Source organism: Chelmon rostratus, chromosome 14 (genome assembly GCF_017976325.1).
Source record: "Chelmon rostratus isolate fCheRos1 chromosome 14, fCheRos1.pri, whole genome shotgun sequence".
Classification (NCBI taxonomy): domain Eukaryota; kingdom Metazoa; phylum Chordata; class Actinopteri; order Chaetodontiformes; family Chaetodontidae; genus Chelmon; species Chelmon rostratus.
In genome coordinates this window covers 2,720,762-2,745,553 of record NC_055671.1, presented here as the reverse complement: position 1 = coordinate 2,745,553, position 24,792 = coordinate 2,720,762, and the positions used below count along the sequence as shown (strand labels likewise).

At 41.4% G+C, this 24,792-nt stretch overlaps 1 protein-coding gene across 1 annotated transcript in view; it reads left to right on the top strand.

Annotated features, from left to right (window-relative positions):
• Positions 1-24,792, top strand: part of dlg2 (discs, large homolog 2 (Drosophila)) — a 190,462-nt gene that overhangs the window by 123,162 nt on the left and 42,508 nt on the right. The window contains exons 8-9 of the mRNA XM_041952695.1: positions 23,121-23,174; positions 24,301-24,351. Coding sequence (XP_041808629.1) covers positions 23,121-23,174; positions 24,301-24,351 — 105 coding nt within the window. The remainder of the gene's footprint in view (positions 1-23,120; positions 23,175-24,300; positions 24,352-24,792) is intronic.

Below are 24,792 nucleotides of genomic sequence, written 5' to 3'. Positions count from 1 at the left end.
CCTCGACAGTTCCACTACATCCGTTGTTCTAAAGTCCTCCCATGTAAAGAGTGCACTGTGTTGCACCACAGCTGTTTAGAGGCCAGATGTGTCCAGTGCAGAGCCTCTAAGCCACACTCCAACTCCAGCTCATGCATGAGAAGTTGATTTTGAAAACAGGATAAGCTTATTTTACTTTTGAAGATGCTGTGGGCAATAACTGAACTTTTTTTTTTCATTGGTATATCTTTACTGAAACAGGATGCCTGGTCGTTTGTAGAAGCTGTCTGATCTGCTTGGTGACCTCTGTCAGTCAGGGTACATTTGGACACACAAAGCTCGGTCCAAGATGAGCTTTATGGGCAAGCAACGATGGGGCAGCATTATCAACAACTCATCCCTGGGCTACACTCTCTATGGAGGAAGTGTCCCGAACCTCCTGTCCCCTCCATGTTCTGAGGGCCTGGGGACCCTCAAGAAGAGACTGTCCATGGACATCCTGAGGGGCTGGGCCCCAGACCTTGGGAGCCTCAGTATGGGGCTCAATCTCAATTTGACCCCAGTGAAATGGCCCTCACTGGTTACTGTCTGCAAGTGGAAACAGACCCTGACAGAGAAGCTGAGGAAGAGACACTGTGGTGCTGAGGACGAATCACAGGTTAGAAAGCTGAGAGGTGCCAGCAGCTTGGACACTGATTGATGTCCTTTTGTTGGAAAGTTTGTACTTTGAGAATGTCCAGGCTTATATTGAACCACTCTTTCACTCCCTTTGGCTAGTTAGTGTGACTGATTGACTCATGCCTTACATACAACAGTGTATCTGTAAAATACTAGCTTACCAATTTTACGTCTTTAATCTCTATTTAACTATTTGAATCCCACTGACATTAAAACTCTTACGCCTGGCCAGGAAAACTGAATCAAAATAAAGCAGATGCCGACAAGAAGTTCAAAATAAAAGCACATGAGAAGAGCAAATGGCAGCAGGCTCACAGGGTAAAGCTATTTTAATCTCGACAAAACAAAGAAAGCTCCTTAATGGCGCTGCCACAAGATTCTCGATTGTTAGTTTTAAACACATTGAGAGTAACTGCATAGACAACAAGAACAAAACCATCCACCGCTCCTCTGACTTCACAGCCTGTCCCATTTCTTATGTGCAGTGAAATTTGAAATGTGGCTTTCCAACAGGTTCCCTAAATTGATGGATTTCATTAGACGGAAGGTATTTTCTATTAGACTTTACTTGTATCAGTTAATGGAGTAGCTGGCTGGTGATCTGTCACACCAGCAACCATCGTCTTTTTACTTTATTTCCACTGTTCTTTTGGTTGTGTCATTAATGGCATAATAAAAACACTTACAGTGCCTAATGTTTCTAATATCTTATATTACAACATAGATGGTGGTGGATTCTGTTGGGCTGTAATGATGGAGAGTCCAGTCCCAGAGAATGTGAGGAGGGAGCACAGTCTCTCGCTGTTGATGAGACACTTAGTCTTTTTCTGTTTGTGTATAACCTTTCATGGAGATCGTTGTTTATAGCAGTCTTCCTGAGAGCTGGTATTCATCAGGGCAACGTGGCCGAGTTGGTAAGTTAACTTGTTGTTGTCTAAATGATTTGTTTTCGTAGTTGATTTACTTTATTTTGTGGAAGAGTCATTTTAAATTTTTAGAATAGTGACGACAGAATATAGAATACTTTCAACATGTCAGTCTGAACCGTGCCCACTGTCAATTTGATGCTTTTTGCTAAGATGAACTTTACATTCAGTCCACTTAGTCGTAAATGTCTTCAAATGTAACTCAGAAACGTTTATGACGAATGATTAATTACATTGACAAGGCATCACTGGGACACCTTCCAATTAAAAGGTCGAAAACAATGGTATTGATATATTTTGTTTTTAAGTGCACTTTTCAAGACACTCAAAGATGCTTTACTGATGAGTAAAATAAAAACTGAAAAATAAAAACACACACATGCACAAAGTAGCGCCGGATATTAAATAAATCATGAAAGCAGGTTTAAGAAGTGAGTTTTATGTAAATTCTCGAGCATAGATAAATTGATGCAGTCCCAGATGTGTTTTAGAAGACAGTTCCTCTGGGAGGGGGCAGCTATGTAAACCCAGGTCCAGTTCTTGGCCCTGGATGGTGGGACAGGAGGTTGGCATCAGAGGATTGGAGGCCGCAGGAAATAGTTTGGCAGGGGGGAAGGTGGGTGAGGTAGGCGGAGGGCTCTGTGAGAGAAGAGAGGAGGTTTGAAATGAATCCATTGTGGGTTGGGGAGCCAGCTTCAGGAGAGGTTGGGATGTGGTGAAGGCATGGATCAGAGTTTGAGCAGCAGACAGGAGAGGGTTGGGCAGGGACGAGCTGTTGAAGTGGAAGAAAAGGCAGTTTTAGTGATGCGAGTTGCGCAGTGTTAGAATCAGGAGTTCCTGTCAAAGATTTCTCGAAGGTTGAGGATACGTCAGGAAGGAGACGGTGTGCTGTTGATGGTGAGGCATGTTCTCTCAATGTACAGTGCAGTTTGTTTTTCTCTTGATATGGCTGTGGTGTGAAATTAAACAATGACTGCAGGGTTAAAGTGCTCGCTTTCAGCTTGAACTAAAGGGAATTTGCATCTGTAACGGCGCTGTAAACATGTCCTGCTGCACTCTGTGGTAATGGATGTGAACCCCCTCAAACACTCTTAAAGCTGAAAGTCAAGTAGCCAGTTCTTAAGTCACCGTCTCCTTCCATATGCAGTGTACTGGAGCACAGAGTCAAAAGCGTACATGTATCACTGTCCAAAACTCACACTCCGCTCTGTATCACTGTCAGATGGACTGTGATAAAACTGTCGGCTGCTGGAGTTTCCTCTGTTACTACTACAGCTTTCTGTGAGTAAGTGGACAGTTTGTGTCAGTCGGTTTGTCTTTCAGGAGTCTTGAGTCTTTAAATCTATGGCAGCACCTTTGCGGATCACTGACTTGTAGGTGTAAACAGGTTGTCTTGGGTCTTCATTTTTTGTGTTACCAGCTCAGCCAAGATGTTCGCAATAGTGAATGTACAAAAGTTAAACCTGGGTGGGATTTTTTTTAAGCAGTCATGTTGTTCAGCTTGACTTATTGTATACTTGAAACAGCACAAAGCTGTTGTCCAGATGGTTGCTGTTTAATCTCGACTGGTTTGGATACAAAACCTGGGTTATTGTACAGAAATACTTTTCTGTACAATAACCATTCGCTTAGAGAGAAATTTGACTGATGTCCAGAGATGTGTCAATACTGGTGTACAAATATTTAAATGATTCTATCATGACATTTAAAGCAGTGTGACAGGAAATGAGACCAAACATGCAATTTCATTTGTCTAAATGTAAATTTGGTCAACTTTTAACTCTTAAAGCCTAGCTAACTTAAGCCACGCTACCATCAGGAGCTAAAAGAGTTGCTTCACTTTACAGTTACATATCCTGTAAGGCTTTTATTGGGAAGCAGCTGCAGGAAGCGTTGAGTTTGCATTACACAAAAACTCTAAAACGTCACAGTAATGTCCCTGAACTAGATACATTTTTAGAAGATTATTGTTTTCATTTTTAAATGATTTCAGACTCTATTCCAAGTCCATGTACGAATGAAAGACTGTTGACAAATGACAAAAATAAAAAGCTAGAACATAAATGCACAACCTTCCAGAAGTGACTGTGCGTCTCAAAGCCATCACCAGTACTGCGCTGGTGACTGTCTTATTCACCATCAGTTAGATGGGAGTCAAAGGGTTCAGTGTCAGAAAATGACAGTTTTGTGGCGTTTTAGAGCTGCCAGATCAAAGGTTTTCAGTTTTTGCCTTTGGGATCCCCCGTTCCAAATTTTGATTTCTGAGACACTGTGATGTCAGACAGTGTGTGTGTGTGTGTGTGTGTGTGTGTGTGTGTGTGTGTGTGTGTGTGTGTGTGTGTGTGTGTGTGTGTGTGTGTGCTTTAATAGGTACTGTATGTCAGATGATGCAGCATGACTCAGCTGATGTGTATTGCAGTCGTGTTACTTTGACTCACAGTTTTGTCAGTGTATGTGGGCCCTCATTCATTAAACGTGTACATTTTAATTATTACTTACCAATACAGATGGGCGTGTGAATGCCCTCTCATGTATGTATGTGAGTATATATTGTGCACACCATAAAGAGAGAGAATTCCACGATGCTGAATGCAGCATGTCAGTTTGTTAAGTTGACTCACTGACAGTCAGCCTGGCGTTAGCAGCTCGCCAAACAAGGGCAGATTCTGATGGAAGAGGAGTGAAATCAGTCAGCCACACATGTAGAGGTACACAAACGTACACACACACCTGCATGGAGTCAGACAACCAGCCTTAAACAAAACAGGGCAGTTTTGTGCCATCTTGTATCAGTGTTGCTGCTCTCACAGACAGGTTGACCAGGTCTCCAGATGGCACGTTCATCCCCAAGTCAGATTTGAATTTGCTAAAATGTTTCCTTCTGAGTGTTTTCATAATTACAATTAGATTTTTTGCTGTTTGAATCTTCGCGAAACCTGCTGATGCACACTGATGTGGGTCGTCATGCCATGAAGATTTTCCTCAAGGATACTGTACTCCTTAAGTGCTGCTAGTTAGTCAAGCCTACAGCTTGTAGCTGAAGTGTAAGTGCCCCCATGTGGCGAGTTGGATGTATTGCATACAATGCAGTACATAATACACAGCTAAAATGTCATGTTTCGTAGACAAGGTTTCAGTCCACCTTCAGTTCATAGGCAGAAAAAAGGTTAAAAAAGGTTATTGTCTTTGTTATTATGCTTCCAATTACAATCAATCCGTATTATTGCTTTTATGTTTTGTAGTTAATGTGGGCATATATACCTGACTGTCTGACCAGAGAGATTGCTTGGAGGACAGGAGCACTGTGTCTTCCAATCCATTACATCCATTACATCAATTTATCCGCACATGGATTTTACACTTGTTGGTCTATGTATATTTCTATGTTCAGTATATCTTTTAATATCAGGTATGCACATTTTAATTGAAACGTCCTGTAAAGAATAATTTGACGAGTGGGGCACTAACTGGCTAATCATGCTTTTGTGTCCTGCAATCTTACTCCATGAGTAAAAGACAGGCCACATGTCGATGGCACAGGAGGGAAAAATGGCCCATTAAAGCAATTCAACTTTCCTAGCACGAGTTCTCCTTGGTGCGGAGAGGCCATGTCCTTAGCAACAGCGGCCTGAGTGGCTGAGAGCTGTTCAATCAAGTGGCACCGGCACACTAAATGAACTGTCAGATTTTGATTGGCTCATCCTGAGTTTGTGTCAAGGGTCAAATGGTATCTGAGTGGAGTGACAATGAAACTCTCACATGCACACACACACACAAACACACCCATAAGACACATCTGCTGAATACTGCATGCACATACGTACACACACACATAACACAGTTGATTAGACTGTGCAATATAACAGCTTGGAGAAAGAATTACACCTAAAACACTCACAGAGAGCATATCAAGTAGTGTTAGACAAAGAATACAATGCATACACCCTGATGTTAGTCCATGAAGAAAAGCACCCTGTAGCTAAAGATGGTTAGTTAGTCTGAGTCACCTTTCAGCTACTGGGTCCAGACATATAAAGACTTGGGTTGTGGAATAGCAATGGGAGCAATTTGATACAGCGGCTGAGGGGCCATGACGTAGTGGTGCTGTTAGGCATTAAAAGAGCGGATGTGACCCACGCCCCTGGATTATACCTGTCGAGGCCAGAAACAGTCAGAGAGGAGCCGTTGTTGCTCTGTTAAACATGACATTTATAATGATGTCACTGTGATTGATTTGGCAGCTCAAGAGCAGATTTGATTCCAACTACAGAGTGTTCCCAGTGTCATGATTGGGGCCTGTATACCACTGATTCACCTTTTTTTCCTCGAATATAAGCTTTTCCAAAATCCAGGCCAGAACCCAGGACAACACTATTGTGGTGGTTGGCTGCTTGTAGGTAGCATTAATAAGTACTAAAAGCCTGTTGGAAGGAGTATTATCAAAGTTTGCGAAGATAATAATCTGTTTGTTGTGAACAACTTGCACACAGTGTTTTTTTCCTTCCCTTGTTCCCTAACCTATCACAAGAGAGAACAATTGATTTCTGTATAACTGTGCTCCCCAGAGCAAACTAGTCTTCAAACTAGTCTTGTGCCTGGCTTTCCAATGAGCTGCCCCTGCTAGATTGATCATGTTATTCAGGAGGAGTAACCCCCTTGATTGTGATAATTATTCAGGAATAAGTGTGATCAACAGCGCAGCAAGGTTGTGTGATTGATGGTCTCGTATAACCCTTTCTGGGAGTTTATGATGGAATACTACATTGCTTTTATAGACCTCTCCAAGGCCCATGATGGGGTCCCAAGAGGAAAACTGATCAAAATCTTAAAGCGTTTGGGATGTGGAGTTACTATAGTGTTAGCTCAAATGTCAGTGTCCACCACAACAACATGCTCCGCCGATGCACATCCTGTTTGTTATGTTTGTTGACATGCTTATAAGAAGGTTAAACAACAATGTGGAGACGATAGACTTTTGAAATGGCTCCATGTTCTAACGCTGATGGATGACGGCCTTATCCTGGCAACTGCAAGAGAAACGCTGACTGAGAAACAGACATTTTGGAGGAATACTGTGGTGAATGTGGCATGCTGGTGAATGAAGATAAAACTAAGTTCATGGTTATTGTGGGATCTGAGGAAGACAGGCAACCTATTCAGCTTGACTCGTGTGTAGTGAGGCACTGTGACAGTTATATCCACATACATATGTTGAAGCCATCTCCACTGCTGATGGAAATGCCTAAACCTCACTTGTCCTGCATGTAGAAAGAAGACAAAGCACTTAAACAAATGAATTGTCTTCTTTTCCACCAGCTATGATGCTCCATTGTGTGTGTTTCTCATCAGCTGCTTTGCGTGGGTGTGAGGCTTTGTCACAAGTGCTCCTTAGTCTGTTGAGTGGCAGGTCAGGTCAGGTGTTGTGAGGTGTACTACACCTTTCCTAACCTGTCTGTTGGAGGCAGGAGTCCCTTCAATGAAAGCTTCAGTGCGAGAAATACCAGCAGTACACGCTCATTGAAGAGCATTTGAGAAAAACTTTGACATGGTTCCGGTTGTCTTCTCATAGAATGGAAAGGTGGAGCTGTACACCACCTGAACAGTGTTTGTGTTGCTCTAAGGCTTTCATGCAGGATACCTGTGAGAAGTAGTTATGCTACCTTGCACTATTGGAGCATCAGCAAGTTTCTATAGACTGAATGATGGGATTTTTGTGTTTTTAATTGTATTTGTTACTAATGGTTTTAGTATACGATTTTTTTCATATATTGTTCAACACAATCAGTTTGTGTCAATAAAATAACTCACTCACTGGACACAGCACAATCATAAACTACTTTTATGCAGCATGTGCAGCTCAGGTATGAGTAATGAAACCATGTTTAATGCTGATGGCCTTTAGAAACAACCCACCATTGTTGACTGATAGAAGATACAATTATTTCAGTGTGTTTGAGCTAAGTATCCACATTTCCATGCGCACACATTTACATAATATCAACTTTTTTTAAGCAGTACGCACTCATGTATTCTGTTGTCCCTCTTCACTGAAAGACTGCAGGTGAAACTGAAGGAAAGCAGCACTGCTGAAAAGTGTGTGTTTCGTGTCATACAGCATGTGTGTTAAGGCAGTCCTGTTCAGAGGTGCAAAGTATGGTCAGAGGGAAGGAAATTCATATAAATAACCGCTGCATCTGATTTATTACTGCTGACTGACCACTGCAGCAGAGTCTGAAATTGAATGTCCGGGAAAAGCAGGTGTAGAATCAGCAGTATTTTATCAGCCACGGAGGGAGAGAGACTATAGCCAGGTCCAAACGGTGAGAGAGAAAGTGATTCTTCTTAATGGTTCACATGATGGAGCCTTATTTTCAGAAGTACGTAATATTGCGCCAAATGAAAAGATGCACATAAAATTACTTTACAGCACAATACCACAAGAAATGAGCAACACTGTGAGACCTGTTGTTTTTCACATGATTTTACCTTTCTGTTCCCCTCAGGCGCCTCTGGCTGATTTTCCCTGACTCATGGGCTCACAGTAGCTCCAGTCCAGAGCCATATGACTGAAGCAGTCAGGAATACTTCTTAAGTAGGCTTGTTATGTTGTTGGGGTTTTTTTAATGTGTTCTCTGAAATTATCCAGTCAACAGTCAGTCAACAGTAACCTTCCAAGTAGATTTGCTGCAGAATAAAGTGCAAACGCACATAAAGCACGTGAAAACAGTTGTGACACTAATGTGCCCATCATACATCTTCATTCTCCACATCATCCTGCTGTTGTATTATCTGGGAACTACTGCTATTTAATCTTAACTACTACTCTACCACTATACTGTAAGATAAGATAAGATAGACTTTAACTTAACTAGTGATGGAAAAAAGAGCAGAAACACACAAGAAAACACTCAGGCTGAGTAAAAAGTCCATTTAAAAAAGTCAAGAAAAGCTCATTTGCGTAAACAGAAGGGTAGCTTCTCAGAGAGCTGAATTACTGTGTGAGAGTTTATCACATAGCTGGTAAACATTTTTCTATTGTCTTTCATACTAATAATCTTTTCAACAACTTGAAATGTAATAAAGAAGTGACTGAACAAGTGACCATCAGTGTAGCAGGATTTTAACTAGTATTACTTGCTCATACACAAGACCTGTGAAAACCTACTGGATCAATGAGAACAGGAAAGGTCTTTGTGACGGGATGTGATAAGATCAAGGTGAATAATCACTGATCATAGTGTCACAGTGCTTTGTGGGCTCTAGCTTTTGTAGAGGCAGGGGTTACACAATATCACAACATAACACACCTGAGAGCATCAGTGCGTGCAGAGAGGAGGATATGTGCATATTGTATACTTTAAATCAGGCAAATAAGTTAGTGTAAGAGATGAATCAATGAATATATTTATGAATTTGTTCCACAGACTATAAATAGAAGCACACCACAACATGAAGGGACAAAGACCAAACCTCCAGCATCCCAACATCCACCAGCTAATTATCTGTTTTTGTGTTTCCTATGAATAACCTCAGCCTGTAATAATATGAATGTGTTATCATAAGCTTCACATTCATATTTTGGCCTCCAGTTGTGAGAAAATAGCGAAAGAGCGCTGATGTTGCACCTGGTTTATTATTTCTGCATGGAAACAGGTTTTTAAAAACTGAAATGTTTGCATTAAAGTGGCAGCGATGTCACTTCATCAAAAAAATGATAAGAGTGTTGATCAGACTCAAAGTTGACTTTGACTCGTTTCAGAGACTGCGATTTTTAAAAGGACATTTCTGGCTTGTTTTTTTTTTTTTTTTTTGAGACCTTTGATTTCCATCCGCTTTTTCCCACTGGCATTTCAAGACTCTCCCAAATCCCTGAGATCGAAAGAGACAGGCGAAGGGGTGTGGAGCGTGATGACGAGGGTTTGTTTCTGGATGTTGTTTCAGGATGTACATGTTCCTAAAACAAATGTCAATAAATGTCATGCGCAGTGCCTTTGTAGCTTTCTTTACCCTCTGATAGTGTACATGTAAAATCTAAAGGTCATATTGTGCCCTGACAGTTGCCTATGACTCAGCCTCTAATGCTGACCATCCTCCATCTTGAAATCGGGGTGTGATCAGCACAACATCCCATCATAATGGGATCAGGCATGTGGGCAGAGCTGTAAACACATGGAAGAGTGAAGGCGAATGTCAGAAATGGGAACTGAGCTGAGAGGTCTGCGTTTGTTGATTTGTGCATTTTTTCTAAGTGACCAACCATCCACCCAACTGTTTCCCCTGCTACACACTCTCATTACAGTAGCACACACACACACACACACACACACACACACACTGATGCTCTCCTACTCGGGCATGCTGTTAGCTTCCTCCGTCAGCTCTGATGAGGTATTATTCTCCATCACTGGCTGTTTTGTGACTGTCGCCTCTGGCAGATGGAATGGGTAATGATAACGCCCACACATACTAAAGCATCACATAACAGACCATGTGATGGCAGCAATGTGCGCTGCAGAAGAACTAGGCATCTCTCCGCGGCTAAACCTCTTCTTTACCTCACAGTGTGGAACGCTGTCATGGTGACATCATCTCCACATGAGAGTTCAGAATGTGCACAGTACGTATGTTGGTGTGTTTCAGACACCGTGAGGCACGCGGCTCGTTTCCTGTTCTCACATCACAGATGATGTTGATGCTGAAGCGGCCGGATGTTATAGCATCATTTGCTCGCAACTAAAAGCCCTGTGACCCTGATTTCATCTGACTGAAGAAGTCGGGGAGGTGGGAGTTAAGAAATGCAGTTACTGATCAGATTGAATTAGCATGCTTCCAGTAACGTCAGTGCCTAACAACACATGCTTTTGTTCCAACGTGCTCTTTTGCTGTGAGCTTCGGTGTTTAAGGTTTGGATCAGTGTGAGGATCGGTGGCTTGGGGATTGGTTGCACTTTTACCCTCTTCCTTGGAGAAGAAGATGATCTAGAGAGAGAGGAAGGAACTTTGCTGTGGTGGAAAGAATAAGTGTTTAATTTGTGAGCCTTTCCAAGTTACTAGTTATTTCTTTTTTTATGTTTTTTTTTGCATATTATTTACATAATACATTATTGGCTTGTTATAGCAAGTATATTAGCAACTTGAACAGTTCCCTATATATGTATGCATCCAGCAGACACACAGCAACATTAGCATTACCGGTGTTGTGTTTACTGGGTTCATGAGAGACTTTCACTGAAGACACATTCTGGCTGCTTGTGGAAGTTGAGCTGATGAGGGTGAAGTTTGCAGGCCATGAAACAAAAACTGAGCTAAAAGAACTTAATAGTACAGTAGAGCTGCAGGGAACTGCAGAGTTTTGTGGTTTGTTCAACCCAGTCTCACATCAAAATATATGATGGCTACACTGATTCACAGTACAAAATGCATTAGTTTCACAGTAACAGCTCTGAAAATTGTGACATGCATATGTTTTCTTTTGTTCTTTTCCATTGGCCTGCATCCACGGCAAGTTTCTGTCTCTGAAACAAAGAAAAAAAAGACAAACATTCCTTTTATTTGTATGGGAAATGGCTGAGGATCATGGGTAATTTAGCATACTTTACAGGTTTCATGCAAGTCAAATTAAAATACTCACCATGACATATTGAAAAAAGTTGCAAGTAAAGTGTCCCTTGAAATACTGAGTGTCTGTATTCTTCATTCTTCTTCATTCTTTCTCTCTTCCTTTTATTTCTATCTGGATTCTGCTTCATGATGACTGACAGGGCTAATAACAGCTAATGTTATGATGTTATCACATGTTCAAATGAGATGTTAACAAACCTCCTCTGAATGTTGATTGTGCACTCAGCTAATAAACTACAAAGGTATACTTTAGGGCTATCATAAGATGTCTGAGAAGATTCTCAGTCATCCAGGTCATGGTTATCCAGGGAGGGTTTAATCAAGGACAGCTGGACATTTGGCCTCTCATCCCGAGTCTTCTTCAGTTGTAGTTGAATTCCACGGCTGTGGGCTCATTATCACAGGCATTGAAACCTGGTGGGTGTGGCTGACTGTGTGAACGACAGTCATTAAGGTTGTCAGAGAAAGGAAAAGGTCTTTACTTTAAACTTTAACTAACTATGACTTCCTGATACAGGCCTGAAACTTATGTGCTTTGGTGTGCACTGATATGCACTGGTGCATTTCTTATACAGTGTTGTATTTTGCTTGATGTTATGTGCTCTGTTTAACTTTATGTTGTTAGTATTATTCTGTGGATTTTGTTTTCTGACTCATCTGATGTTATTTATTCTCCTTCTTCTATTTTAATGTTAATTCTATCTTATTTTTCTTATCATTATGAAGTGGGTTTTATTCTGGCCTGGACACTGGTTGGTACACTATCAGCTTGGTGTTCAGGGTTCTGATAACTCCTAGCTTGTATTCCAGTGTGAACCTGATGTCACTGTCCACTGGGATGATGTGTTCTGTGAAGGCTTGCACTTCATGGGTTTGATTTTGACCCATGTGTTGTCCACATATGTGGACTCCTCTGAAGGAGTTCAAGGCTTCTTCCATGGAGAGGCTGGCCACAATGACAGATGCTGGTGAGCACATAGCATAGCCATGCTTTTGTCTGTAAGACCTCCTGTTGTACTGAGTAGGTGGTGTTCAGACAGAGGTCCAGTTCACAGATCTGGTCTGTGCTGAGATTCGTTCTCTTGTTACGGGTGTTGTCTTCTAGCAGTTGTCAGTCGCCTTAGAATTTCCACTGCTTCTGTGCGTAGATTTTGTTCACATAATCTGTAAATTACATTAAATGACATCATTTAGTTGGGGTATTATCGCAGTTAAGATAACTTCCTTGCATTAGCCTACTAACCTCAGTCACATATGCATAAGAAGCTTCAGTCCATTATAACTCTAGCATAACATTAATGTAACTTGCATGCAAATAAATAACTGAATATTTATTAAATTGAAACATATAAACTAAACAAACGTACCATGAAATCACGTGAAACATTGGCTAAATAGCAACACACCGAAATACCTGTGCCTCCATCACCCAGACCGATAACCTGTGAAACCAAGACGAATGAGCTGAAGGAGTGGTCTGCCTGTTCACCACTATGCTAACTGAGCCAAGAGCCTTCAGGTGTGGCACCAGTGTGTTCCTGGGCTACACAGAGACATAACGACCCTTCTTCTTTTATAGTTTCCCTGGGGAGCTCCAGGAAGTGCACAGGGCTTTGAAGCCAGTTTGTTATTGAGAGAGCATCATCAAACAGCTACATAAAATAACACAAATAGCATAAGAGTCCAGATTACCTACGCAACGCAAAAACAATGACTCGAATAGACAGGCCGAGACCTAAAAGAGTCTTCTTAATAACTAACAACCTGAAGATTGTACAAAAAATGTATTTTATTGCAAAAAGCATTTTAAAATACTGCATTTTCCACTGAGAATAAAAGCAATGCCTTATTTTTGTTTCACAGAAAGAGATTTCACAGTCACGTGATATGGATGCAGGCCAACAGAAAAGAATAGGGGGGCAACTCACAATTTCAGAACCGTTATTGTGAGGCTAATACATTTTGTGCTGTGGACCAATGTAGCTGTAACAGCGTTACTTGAAACAACACCTTTTGCATCACACTTTTTTCGATCCATTGTTAATATCATAAAAATAAAAAATAAAAGTACTCATTTGTGCAGCATTAAATGCAGAACTGGTGTCACCAAGCTGCGTTTCCAAAAAGCGCTTGAATCGTCAGGGACAGTCTTCTTTGGCTTCCTGTCTTTGACCCCTCAGCTCCAGCCACTCCCACTGAGGCAGTCTAGGGATTTGTAGTTCGAGCTCCGGTTGCCTCCAGTTCCCAGCAGCAAGAGCATCAGTAGTTTCTGCCTGGAGATGTGGATGCTGTAAAGCAGCACTGCCAGTTGAGTCATTTATTGACAGAGGGCTGGCAGCCAACACACAGACAACTCCCTCTCTCTGTCTCCTGCTGTTCTTATCTGCCTCTCTCCTTCCCATCATTCTCTCTTATTCATCCCCCCCCCCTCGCCCCCATTCATCCCTCACTCGGCTCTCCTCCCTCCCTCTCACTCAGTTTCCCTCTCGTCTCGCTCTGCCTCTCTCGATCTCTCTCTTCCCTCTTCCTCCCTCCCCTTTCTCTCTCTCTCTCATTTATCGTTCTCCCACTCCAGAAGCTCTGACACACACACACACACACACACACACACACCCTATGTAGCCTGCTACAGCAGCCAGCCAGGCAGCCAATCGGTTCATTCATCATTCATTTTGCCAGAGCGCAGGAGTCATACATCAGGCAGGACCGTGTCTTGTGTTTGGTGACTGTACCAGTAACCTACAGAGGAGGAACAAAAAGAAGGAAAGACAAAGTGTTGTGAGCAGAGGTTAGTGTTGCGTAGCAGCAGCATGACTGCTTACCTGAGCAAACAGCAGAGTTGCTTTGCGGACCTGGATGGAAGTGGGGACTGTGGGGAGGTGCCATGTTCCTTCAGCTGGCAGCAGCAGCACCCCAACAATCACCACCACCATCAACACCATCGCCTGTGCCAACGGTACCATTACGGATCTGTCCCCGGCGGTGCCACCCTACCTCGAAGGGGGGACCGTATGGCAGCCTGGCATTTGGACGGCACATCCAGGAGCCCTAGCCGCTTGGCGGCAGTAAGAGCCAAGGGGGGGAGCTGTGATCTGTGGCCCTCTGAGTGTGGCTGCGTCCAGAGCTGGCAGGAGCCCTATCAGGTAAAACTCTGCTCTTTTCAGAGTACATCAGCTAGTCTGTCCATGAGGACCAGCGATCTGTTGGCCAGATTTGGACTTACGCTGTAGAAGATATTGTTAAGGCACTTTTGATGATGGAAACAAATGTTGGACCAATACATCACTCTGTCAAGGACAGTGCTGACTTCTGTCATTGCAGCGGGATTTTGTTTTCTTGCTTTCCTATCTCAGCTGCTTGAGGGGTCAGTCCGTAAAACCTTCACTGAACCCGTCTAAACCTAATCTTAATGTTATCATTGTTATTATTACAAACTGTTTCTGAGGTTTTTCCATCCTGAAAAAATTGAATGCTTGTCTTTTTTTCCGCCAATAAAATAGACGTGAATTTCACATTTTGTGCATGTTGTACAAGTTTCCTTTGAGGCTTCAAACCTCAGCCTGATCATAGAGGAGGCATGTGGTCAGTGTAGTTTGGTTTCCTGATGAGGAGAGATCTGGAAGATGTCAGACGCTGTTCAGGCTCATTAAAAGACTTTAGACCTATTTTATTGACTTGATAGCCTCAGTGATGGTCTCATATTTTTCCTCCTTTAGTATCCAAGATAGGTCATATTATCATTGTATTATGGCCTTAAAACTAGTTCTGATGGTGACTGAGAAGCACTATTTGTGTAGCTGACTTAAAGTTAGGTATCAGTGTTAGTGTCACTGTCAGGGACTGTAAAGCATTGCTGTTTTGTTTCTCACATCTGCATCTCCATCCTGTATTGCTTCATTTTATCTGTCACTCTGACTCAGAGTCAAGTTTCACATCATTTAGCAAACAGAAATAAAGGGAAAAGGGAATAAAAACACCACATGCTAAAGGACTGAAGTGTTACTAAGTTGTGTTTCCAAAGGAATGAAACTCAAATGTTGGTAGGAATTCCAAGTACTACTGTATGTTAGCATTAAAGGAGGTCAGGAGCTGAATCGGGGGTCTTGCTATGTGAACAGTCTTGGCAACCCTACAATGCACTGTGTGCCAAACATCAGAAACGGTACAGTTAAAAAGGAAAAGGCTCTGCAAATCAAAGCACAAGGACAAACTCCTTTTTCCAATACTTGGCACTCATCCCTTAGTTGTTTCTGTTTATTATGCGCACTCCAAGTCATTTCCAAATATGGAAAAAAAATGGGGGAAATTTGATAGCACTGATGAAATAGATTTCAAGGGTGACTGGGTTGATGAGGTCTGTTATGAGTTCATCTCATCAGATACCAGAGCAGTGAACCAAGCTGGTGTTCTGCATCTGATTGCCAGAGCAGAATTATTTGTCGAGAAGACGGAGATGCAAAATTCTCAAGTGTTGAGAAAAATGGGGGTGTGGAAAGCAATTCTGCTCAGCGGGCTGTCAGTGGCCAGGTTGTCCTCTTCAAATATGTTCTGAAAGGAACAAGCTCACAAAAAATTAGTACCTGATTGATGCATTATTCTTTGGCTACACTCTTTCCCAGATTGACAATACTGATTGAATTTGTTATGAAGGCCTCGTGGATGGACAAAATATGTACTGTTATTCTAACATTGTGTCTAAACCTCATCAAACGTACGGTTCACACATCTGTAATACAGTCTGTTGTTCTCTTGTTGCTTATCGGCAGACGTATGTGCTGCTACAGATATAACTGTGATAAGCTAATACAGGCTAATATACTGACCCAGGTGGTCTACAGTAGATCACAGGTCATATTATCACCATTTACATCATAAATAACCTAGGAAACATGGACTCTGAGTTACATGTGTAGTTTTTTTTTCTTTTTTCGCAACACACATCTCTTCAAACATCTTTTTCCATATACAAATGCACCAAATAGATATCATAAAATGATAAAAGACATGACCTGGAAGAACTGGCCTCTCCCATATGTTTTTAATTTCTAAAGTTGCTATTACATAGGACTATGCAGCTCCAAGAGCAACCATGATGACACAGTGCTCCTCTCTGTTATGACTGTGTGGACTTCTGGATCTGAATATTCTCTCAGTTTAAGGACTCACCTCGTTATTGACATTACACTATATGTTTTATGTGACTGTCTGCAGGACACTGTTTTACCCTTTATTACCTTTCAAGAGCCTTCTGTTGGTAAAGAGATGTTGGATATAAATGTGTATAGTAAAAAGCAGTAAAACAACCTTTTCTTTTTAGGCCAGTTGTTATGAAGCAGAGCGAAATGGAGCTTTATTTTCAGATGAGATGAAATTGGAGGGTTAACAGGGGCCTGATGATTGCTCAGTAAGTGTTATCCTTCAGGAATTACACCCATTTTGTATGTACGCATGTGTAACTGATGCACTGTGAAACCAAATCATGATTGTGGATTTAATTGTCTGAATGTGTCGTGTTTGTGCAACCGTAGCACGAGCAAAATTACCTCAGGCAAGGCCAGTGGGAGGTAATAGGAGGCCATCCATCATGGAGCTGAAGGAAAGGCAAAGCAGGGAGATTGTAGGGTGGTGGTGGGTTGGGTGGGACTCTGTGAATGTAGAAGCAGATAGATGGATACAAACATTCATACTAAAGGCAGACACATTTCACACAGCCTTCAGTCGTGACAAACTGGAAAGACAGATTTTTAATGCAAATGCCAAATTTGAAAGTTTCATGTCAGAATCACTTTTGCGTTCATTTGTCTTGTCCGATATCTGTCAATACCAAAATTGGTCGTCCTTCATTACTTTCCTTTGCTGCATTTGATGAAATGAATGATGCTTCGTTATTTCCAATTAGACCCAGAAGAATCCATCAGTATTATCTCTGCTGGCCAGAATAATGGACAGATAACCTTCCAGTTTGAACATAGTTCCAGTCACATTTTAGGTTTCCTCACTCTCTAGCAGAGTTTTTCTGTCCACTTCCATCACTCTCCTTCACTCCTCCCACCTTACTCTAACCATACCTCTAAAGCATCCACGTTTCACATTGTGTTGTTGACTATTTTTACATGACATGCCAGTGAATTATTGATACACTCCCCTGTTTTCATGAGCCACTATACATAGAGGTGCCGCTGAATTATTGAGCAAAACTCAATAAGAGCACAAGACTCGACTGAAGAAATACCAGCAAGTCACTCTGCAACATCTTAAACATCTGATGCTGTCTTGTCAGCCTCTGCAGCTTGATGGCACTTTTCACCGCAGCAGTGAAGGTTTCACACCTTCCTCAGCTTCCACTTTGACCTTTATGTTTTAGCTGATGAATGTGTTGCACAATATCAGAGTGATAGTTCATGCAACTATAAGAAAAAACAAAGTACACAACATTGTGGAAATTTGTAGCCAGAGGGTTCAGCTCACATGTTGCAGTTGAGTGTTTGCTGAATGATATACATGAGAAACTAGCCATGGAGGAGGGCATCTGGCCTGACACCACCAGAGAGCTGACCTAATTAATACAACACTCTGTATTCTGCCTTTCGTTAGACCATATAGCACTGAGCTGTGAATCTTTTTTGTTTTCTGTCTTTTCTGTGCTGGCAGAATCATAACTGACATTCAGTGTTATTAGACTACTATTGTTATTATCACTGGTATAGTTTAAAGCTCCATGACAGCCTCTTAACATATCAAGCGCAGGCTTAATGTGTTGTTGGAGGCAGTTGATCACGTGGCGATGTTAGGATGCATGAACAAGAAGAGAAATAAGCCTAAGTGCAGTTAAGCATGGCATTTATGTGCACAGCTGAGTGGCCATTACCTCCTGGGCGTCTGTGTGTGCACACATGTGGATTCATAGTGGCAGTAGTATCCATGTTATGCTGTACTGGGTACTGTAGGGTAGAACAGTGCAGAGAGAAGGGAAACTGTGTGAAGCATCTTCATCTTTTTCCAAAAGCATCACAACAGTAATATTAACTATTATGGATCCTCCCGACCTACAATCAGATTATTAGAGCTTCCTGTTCTCCAGAGCAGTAGATTTGTTTATCTATTTCTGTCCTCTTCTGTCAGTGCTGTTTCTGGACCCCATCTGCATGACAGATTAGTGTATAAGCATAAGCGAATATTTGTGATGGGAGACTTTGAACAGACATGTGTGGTACATAAAGGAATGAGTATTTGTAATTTTTGTGAAAGGATCACCTTGTAGCCTTCACGTGCTGTTGTGTTGTGTTGTGTTGTGTTGTGTTGTGTTGTGTTGTGTTGTTTGAATATGCTCTCTATGAGAACGGCTGTGAACTCATTCAAATGATTACTGTCCGTGCACGGCGAGCAGAAGTGTCTTAATCCCTCTCTTCATTCCACTCACAAACACCATCAGTTTCTGGCTTCGCAGTCCTGCACAGCCGGCCAACTGTCATCTTTCTCTTTTTGTTAAATTCACTGAGTCAGTCAGTGTCTCTGTCACCGCGTGTCTGTGTGATGTTCACAGTCACGCACAATTCAGAGTCGTTTATTAGAATGAGTCACCGTAATTCAACAATTCACATGAATGTAAATAATTCAGAACGAAGCTGGGAGATGCTGGGTATTAATGTCCTGAACATACAAAAAGGGGGACAGCGTTAAATGTCGAATCTAGAAACAAATGTAAAACTTGGGTACAGTTACTTCATAAAATATGCCGAATGCTCAATAGAACGTCTTTTTCCAAGAAGGTAAAATGTTTTAAAATTGCTGTGCTGGAGAGAAATTATGGTGTCATTATTCAATTTAGCATAAGACAGCTGCAATTCAGTCTTTTAACTTTGACATGATGAAGTTTTTATTGTGTTCATGGGGTTGAGAAGAGCACCAAAAGTTAACTGGGGCAACAAAAGACCTTAAACCAGAAAAAAAAGATCACAGGGGGAAATTTAAAGAGATAATTTTTCACTATCCATGTTCTTCTTCTTCTTCATTGACATCCAATAGAAAGTGAATGCTCATGTAAAATATCCCAGAGTCTGGTTTGATGCTAATTTGTATTCTCCAATCTTCAAGAAATACTGATGTATTGATTTGATTTCACTTGGATAGCAGAATCAGACCAAGCATAAAAACATGGTGATGGAAGTATTTTAGTGATAGGCACGCTTCATTATTCATTTGACCTGAAAATGGTAATACTTGGTGGTGATTGAGCTTTTGCTGTGTGGATTCTTGCTGCAGACGCTGGTAAAGTCCTCCTGAGTCTAAGCAGTTGTGACATTTTGCTTGTTAAGTTTGGCTTGACTTGATAAATTCATCTGTGGGTCCTTTTTTGTTTCCTTTGTTGTTTTGTTTCCTTTGTTGTTTTGTTTATTGTTCATTCAATTATTTTGCTTTGTCTCCATCTTTTATGGTATGTGCGCTCTACTGAAGTGTATCTGAGCTGCACTTTTCACAGATCAGATGTCTGTCAAAAGGCACATCCAGTGATGTGCTTTTTTCTTGGATTATTGTTGACTTGAGAAAAATAAACTACTCAGTTCATCAAATATAGCTTTATTTTCCAAATGATTAATATAATTTGGTCAGAAGTGCATACAGGGGGGAATAGAGTACAAAAGGTAAGATGAAAACATAGAAACTACACACAGACAATAGCAGTTCAGGTAAAAAAAAACAAAAAAAAAACACAGTCCACAAAAGGAACCATATGAGAGAAGTACCTACACCACACACACACTCACACACAAGCAATTAGAACAAGAAAAAGAGAAAAATGTGAAAATGTCAGTGTAATTCAAAGGTTACAAGTTTGTTTTACTTTGCTTTTAAATTGTAGCATAACAGAAATATATCTGGCTTAGTTAAGTCAATTAAAGTGAATGTTACTAAAATCTAGCAGTTCATTGTTAACGCAGATTGATGACAACTGAATATGATAGATGCTCTTACGTGGAGCCACAGGTGCTCAGTGATGCAGTACTAGAGAAATAACAAGAAATAGAGTCATTAATGGCACAATTTACTTTAATGTAAGAAATGAACTTTGTTTTTTCAAATAAAAACAGAAATGCTCGTCTACCAGTAATATAAAGAGCCGGCCAGCCTACAGAGCACAGTCAGGTCATGTAGTCTCAGCTGTATGATAGTTATGATGGAGACATGAGTGGACAGGCTGAGTCTCTTGCTGATAACATGTGCTGTCACTGGACTGATGACCAAGCAAAACATCTCATCTTTCACAGCCTCATGTAAATCAGATGCACATTGGGTACACAGTCTGTAAGGTGTCTGAAACTGCACAATAGCAGTGACATAAATCTCTGAGTGTGTAGAAACTGCACACACTGTGGTAAACCTTCTAGCTCATGATAACGCCACGTTTCCAGCCTAGGATTTGTGTCTAAAGTTCAAATGTGATCAATTATAGAAAGGCTCTCGTCTTATTCACACAATATGATATACTACCGGATATACGTTGCATTCTTTTTTATTGTAAATCCTCTCAGGAGAATGGTTTGCCCTTTCTTTTCTTATTGGCTTTATCCATCTTGTTGGGACAAAATCAAACAACAAATTTCCAAGGAATCTCCGATTGGATCTTTGAGCATCATTTTCCAAAGTGTGTCTCATACGTCAGGCTTGTTATATACGTATTGTAAACTGAACCGAACCTCATGTTCCAGATTGACTCCCTCGGGAGTCCTGCCTTTAACCTTCTGCTCATTTTCTACAGGCCATCAGGAGAAAGCATTTTTTGTGCACTCTTACTGTGTGACTGGGGTTTCATTTCATACTGCACAATTTATGACTGCAATATTGTTACCTGACTGAAGGTCAAGTTGCCAATGTACAATACAGACTGGAAAGCAGTGTAGGAGAACCATAACAACCAGAGGAAAGATGTCTGAAAGCAATTAGTTGAATATGTTTTGGCAGTCCTATCATTAGTGTCATCCCAGTTTGAACATTTATGTTGACTTGGCATTCTTGGCATATTTCAACACAAGCTGCTGTTGTTGTGAACTGGTAGGAGCGGGTGTGGTTATTAGCAAATATCAGAGTTATTGATGTCAACAACATTGTTAATAGCAATTATATATATATAATTATATCATAATACTTGAGCAGTGTTACACGACCAACTACTCTAACAAGCATAACCACAGCAAGCGTGTGTCTGTGATTGTGTGTGCATGGGTGAGTGTGAGAGCAGGAGAGGGGTGTGACATAGTGGATTTTGCCACGTAGGAGGCTACGTCACGTGAGAATTCAAGATGGCAGATGCATGGCAGAACCATGAGAGTTGAACAGAGATCTGATATGCGAGATGGGGGATGTGATTGACATGTCTCTGACATTAAGATGGCTTGGACCGAAGCTGAGTTATGCTACCATGCTATCTTTGCTTTTAAGGTCTGTGTGGATGGGTGTAAAGGCATGTAGGTGTGTGTGGGGGGGTTAGTAGCACTTAAAGTGAAGCAGGGGAGATCCCAACCACAGCGGAAAGACAAAATATCCGTACCTTTGTCACTCAGGTACCTGGCATGCAAACTCGTTGCTGGTTTGTCAGCTGTCAGCTCTGGTCTTTTAACTGATACGTTGCAGCTTTACAAGCAGTGGCAGAAAACTAACACGAGCACTGCCCAACAGCGTGGGACAACACAATCAATGCAACATGTCAGACACACAGAAACAAGCAGCAAGCACAATAATCTATACAGTATTTCAAACAGCAGCAACAGGGCTCCGTGGTCCGTTAATTTCACAGTAAAGCTTATTCAACAATGAAGCTTACAGTAACACACTGTTATTAACCTGTCTGTGCTCAGACAATAGCTTCTTACTGGAGGTCGCTTCGGGAGCGATTAATGTGTGTCTTAGTATGTCTGGTATTTCCGGCTGAGTTTCTTCGAGCTCAGACAATGGCAGGGCTGTTGTCTCACTTTGTTGGCGGGTTTAACAGCAGGCTGGTCCTTGTATGGAAGCAGGGTAAACGACGACATTCATCTTCATTGAAAGAGAGCCTGGCTTAGAAGTTATCTTTGTCTTTCTAGAGGAAACTCTGTATTGGGTATCTTTCTTCTGCAAGCAAGGTGAGACTGCTGGTTGCACAGTCATCTTTCTTTCAGATTTTGTGAACACAACAAAGTCTGCTACTCCTTCAATGAGTTGGGGGAGTTTTGCTTAGGTTAGTTAAAGTACAAATGTTTGATTAGGAAAGGGACCCCTGTAGCAACTTGACATGGCAGTGGAAAAGGTGCTGTGGAGTGGGGCAGGTCCATTCTCAGCGTGTCCTTGGTGATGTCATGGCTGCATCGCAGGAACTCCCTCTAAGTTGCAGTGGGTTTCATCCAATAGGAAACCAAGATTTGGATTTAAACCAAATCTCACACTCAGATACGATTCCCAGAGCCTGACAGGGTTTTGGCACGGTTTCATTGTTCAGGCTTTGGTTTTTACATGTGAGCTGCTCTTTGTTCACCCATGTGGTGGGGCTCCAACACTGTGCTGTATGAATCATAGATTCTGCAGTCACAGTGCTCTGATGTCTTTGCAAGTTGTAAGGTGCCAACATTGCATATCTGCATGATACAAATTTACTACATCCACTCGTTTACTGCCCGTGTTCTCATCCCTCTTTCTTGTTAGACCCATTCAGCTATAATACTCGTATCGGAGTGCTGTGTTTGAGAAGGGAGTGTTTCTGGTGCCATCCAGCAAATGGAAGTCTGTTAAATTGTTGATGATACAGAGATCCACAAGCTTGTCCCCCTGGATGCATTTATGGAAAGTAGGACAGTGGTGAGCCCAGGCGTCTGTCTATCTCTAAAACCTAAAGTCTCACATTTTTCCTCCCCCTTCTCTCTCCCTTCTCTCTTTGTCTCTCTTACAGGCCAGCCCTGCCCCGATAATCGTCAACACAGACACTTTGGAGTCAGTTCCTTATGTGAGTTTCAGTTTTTGTGTCTTTTTTAATTCAATATTAGTCTTTTTGAGTAGAAGATCAATTCCTCCAGCAGATTAAAGAACATTTGAGTATGGGAACATTAAAAGAACAAATCAGTCATTCCCTTTTGGTCCACTACTTGTTTGGGATGAGATAGTACATGTGGTTTATTAGTACATTTTGACTGTGTAACTTATCTTAATAATACAAATGAGGTCGCAGTGCTGAATTATTGATGTTTGTCATGAATAAAAGACCAGCACAAGACTTTCTAAAGACCTTCACCTCTAGCACTTTTCACAGTATTTTACATTACAATGAATAAATGGAGCTGTGATGCAGAGCAGAAGCTGAATAAATAACAAATGCTGCTCAAATAGGCAGTGGGCTCCAAGAGGTGGTTTATCTTTTATTCTGAAGTTTCCACAGTTGGCAGTTATGTTAACAGTCAAATATGCTTTTCTGATTTGTGAAGAAATGAGGATAGGTAAGCCTCTGCTTCAGCCAAGGCTTTTTTTTTTTTTTTTTTTGCAGAGCTTTGACCATATACTCAAGAGTCAAAATTCAATATTTAACACTAACAGCAGATAAACTCTGCTTCTTTCACTTCTGTTGCTTATTAAGTCTTCAGTTCTCGCTGGCTTCTACAATCATAAGATGCTCTGATAATAATATTGGATGCTTCTCAAAAATGATGCCCAACTGCGAATATTATATGCAGCATTTCATATGCTAGTGTGCTATTCCTGTATGAACGCATAATGACGGAAGCGCTCGTTGCTAATTAATCATCTCAGTGAGATACAGGATGAGACTGGCTCCTCTGTAGCTAACCTCCATGTTGCAGAAATAGCAAATGTTGATTAACCATCACCATAAATTGCTTCCCTTGAGGTGGGGACTATTTAGCACAGAAAGTGCAAGTGGCCATGCAAAACGCCTGTCACCGTCAGTTTAAGTGCAGACAGTCTGCCTTTGTGTAGAGCCAAAGCTCAACACCCTCACCCTCTATGAATATAGTTCAATTATTGAGAAGCACTGGCATGTATTTTCATTTTAAAGCAATGCTTGAAGGAGAAAAATACAGAGTGAATGTCTCGGCTCAATTTATTTTCTCTTTCCTCAGGTCAACGGCACAGAAATCGAATATGAGTTTGAGGAAATCACTCTAGAGCGGGTGAGTATCTCAGATCCCACAGCTACGTTTAACCTCAGAAAATCTATGAGAACATGCCTCGGCACTAAGGTACAGAGAAATGGGTTCCTGAAGGCTGTAAGATAAGATGCAAAGCATGATAGAGGGAAGTTAAAACAATCCTGCTGCCTCATGAGAGGATCTATGCTCTGTGTTCATTTCAGTTGTCTGTGTGTATATCATGAACTTCTGTCCAAAAGGCTGTGGGAGGACTTTTCATTCTGGGTATGGATTGTGTGGGGACTTAAGGACTTTTATTTGTCCAGAATAGTTTTTAACTGCCATATCAAAGTAATAACAAGATTTATACTGCACCTAGCATAGCTTGTTGTATGTATACACGCCATGAAATAATCATGACCGCTAAGTTTAACATGTCTTGTACATAGTTCTAAAGTCCCCCTCTGACTCTGGTTAGAATTA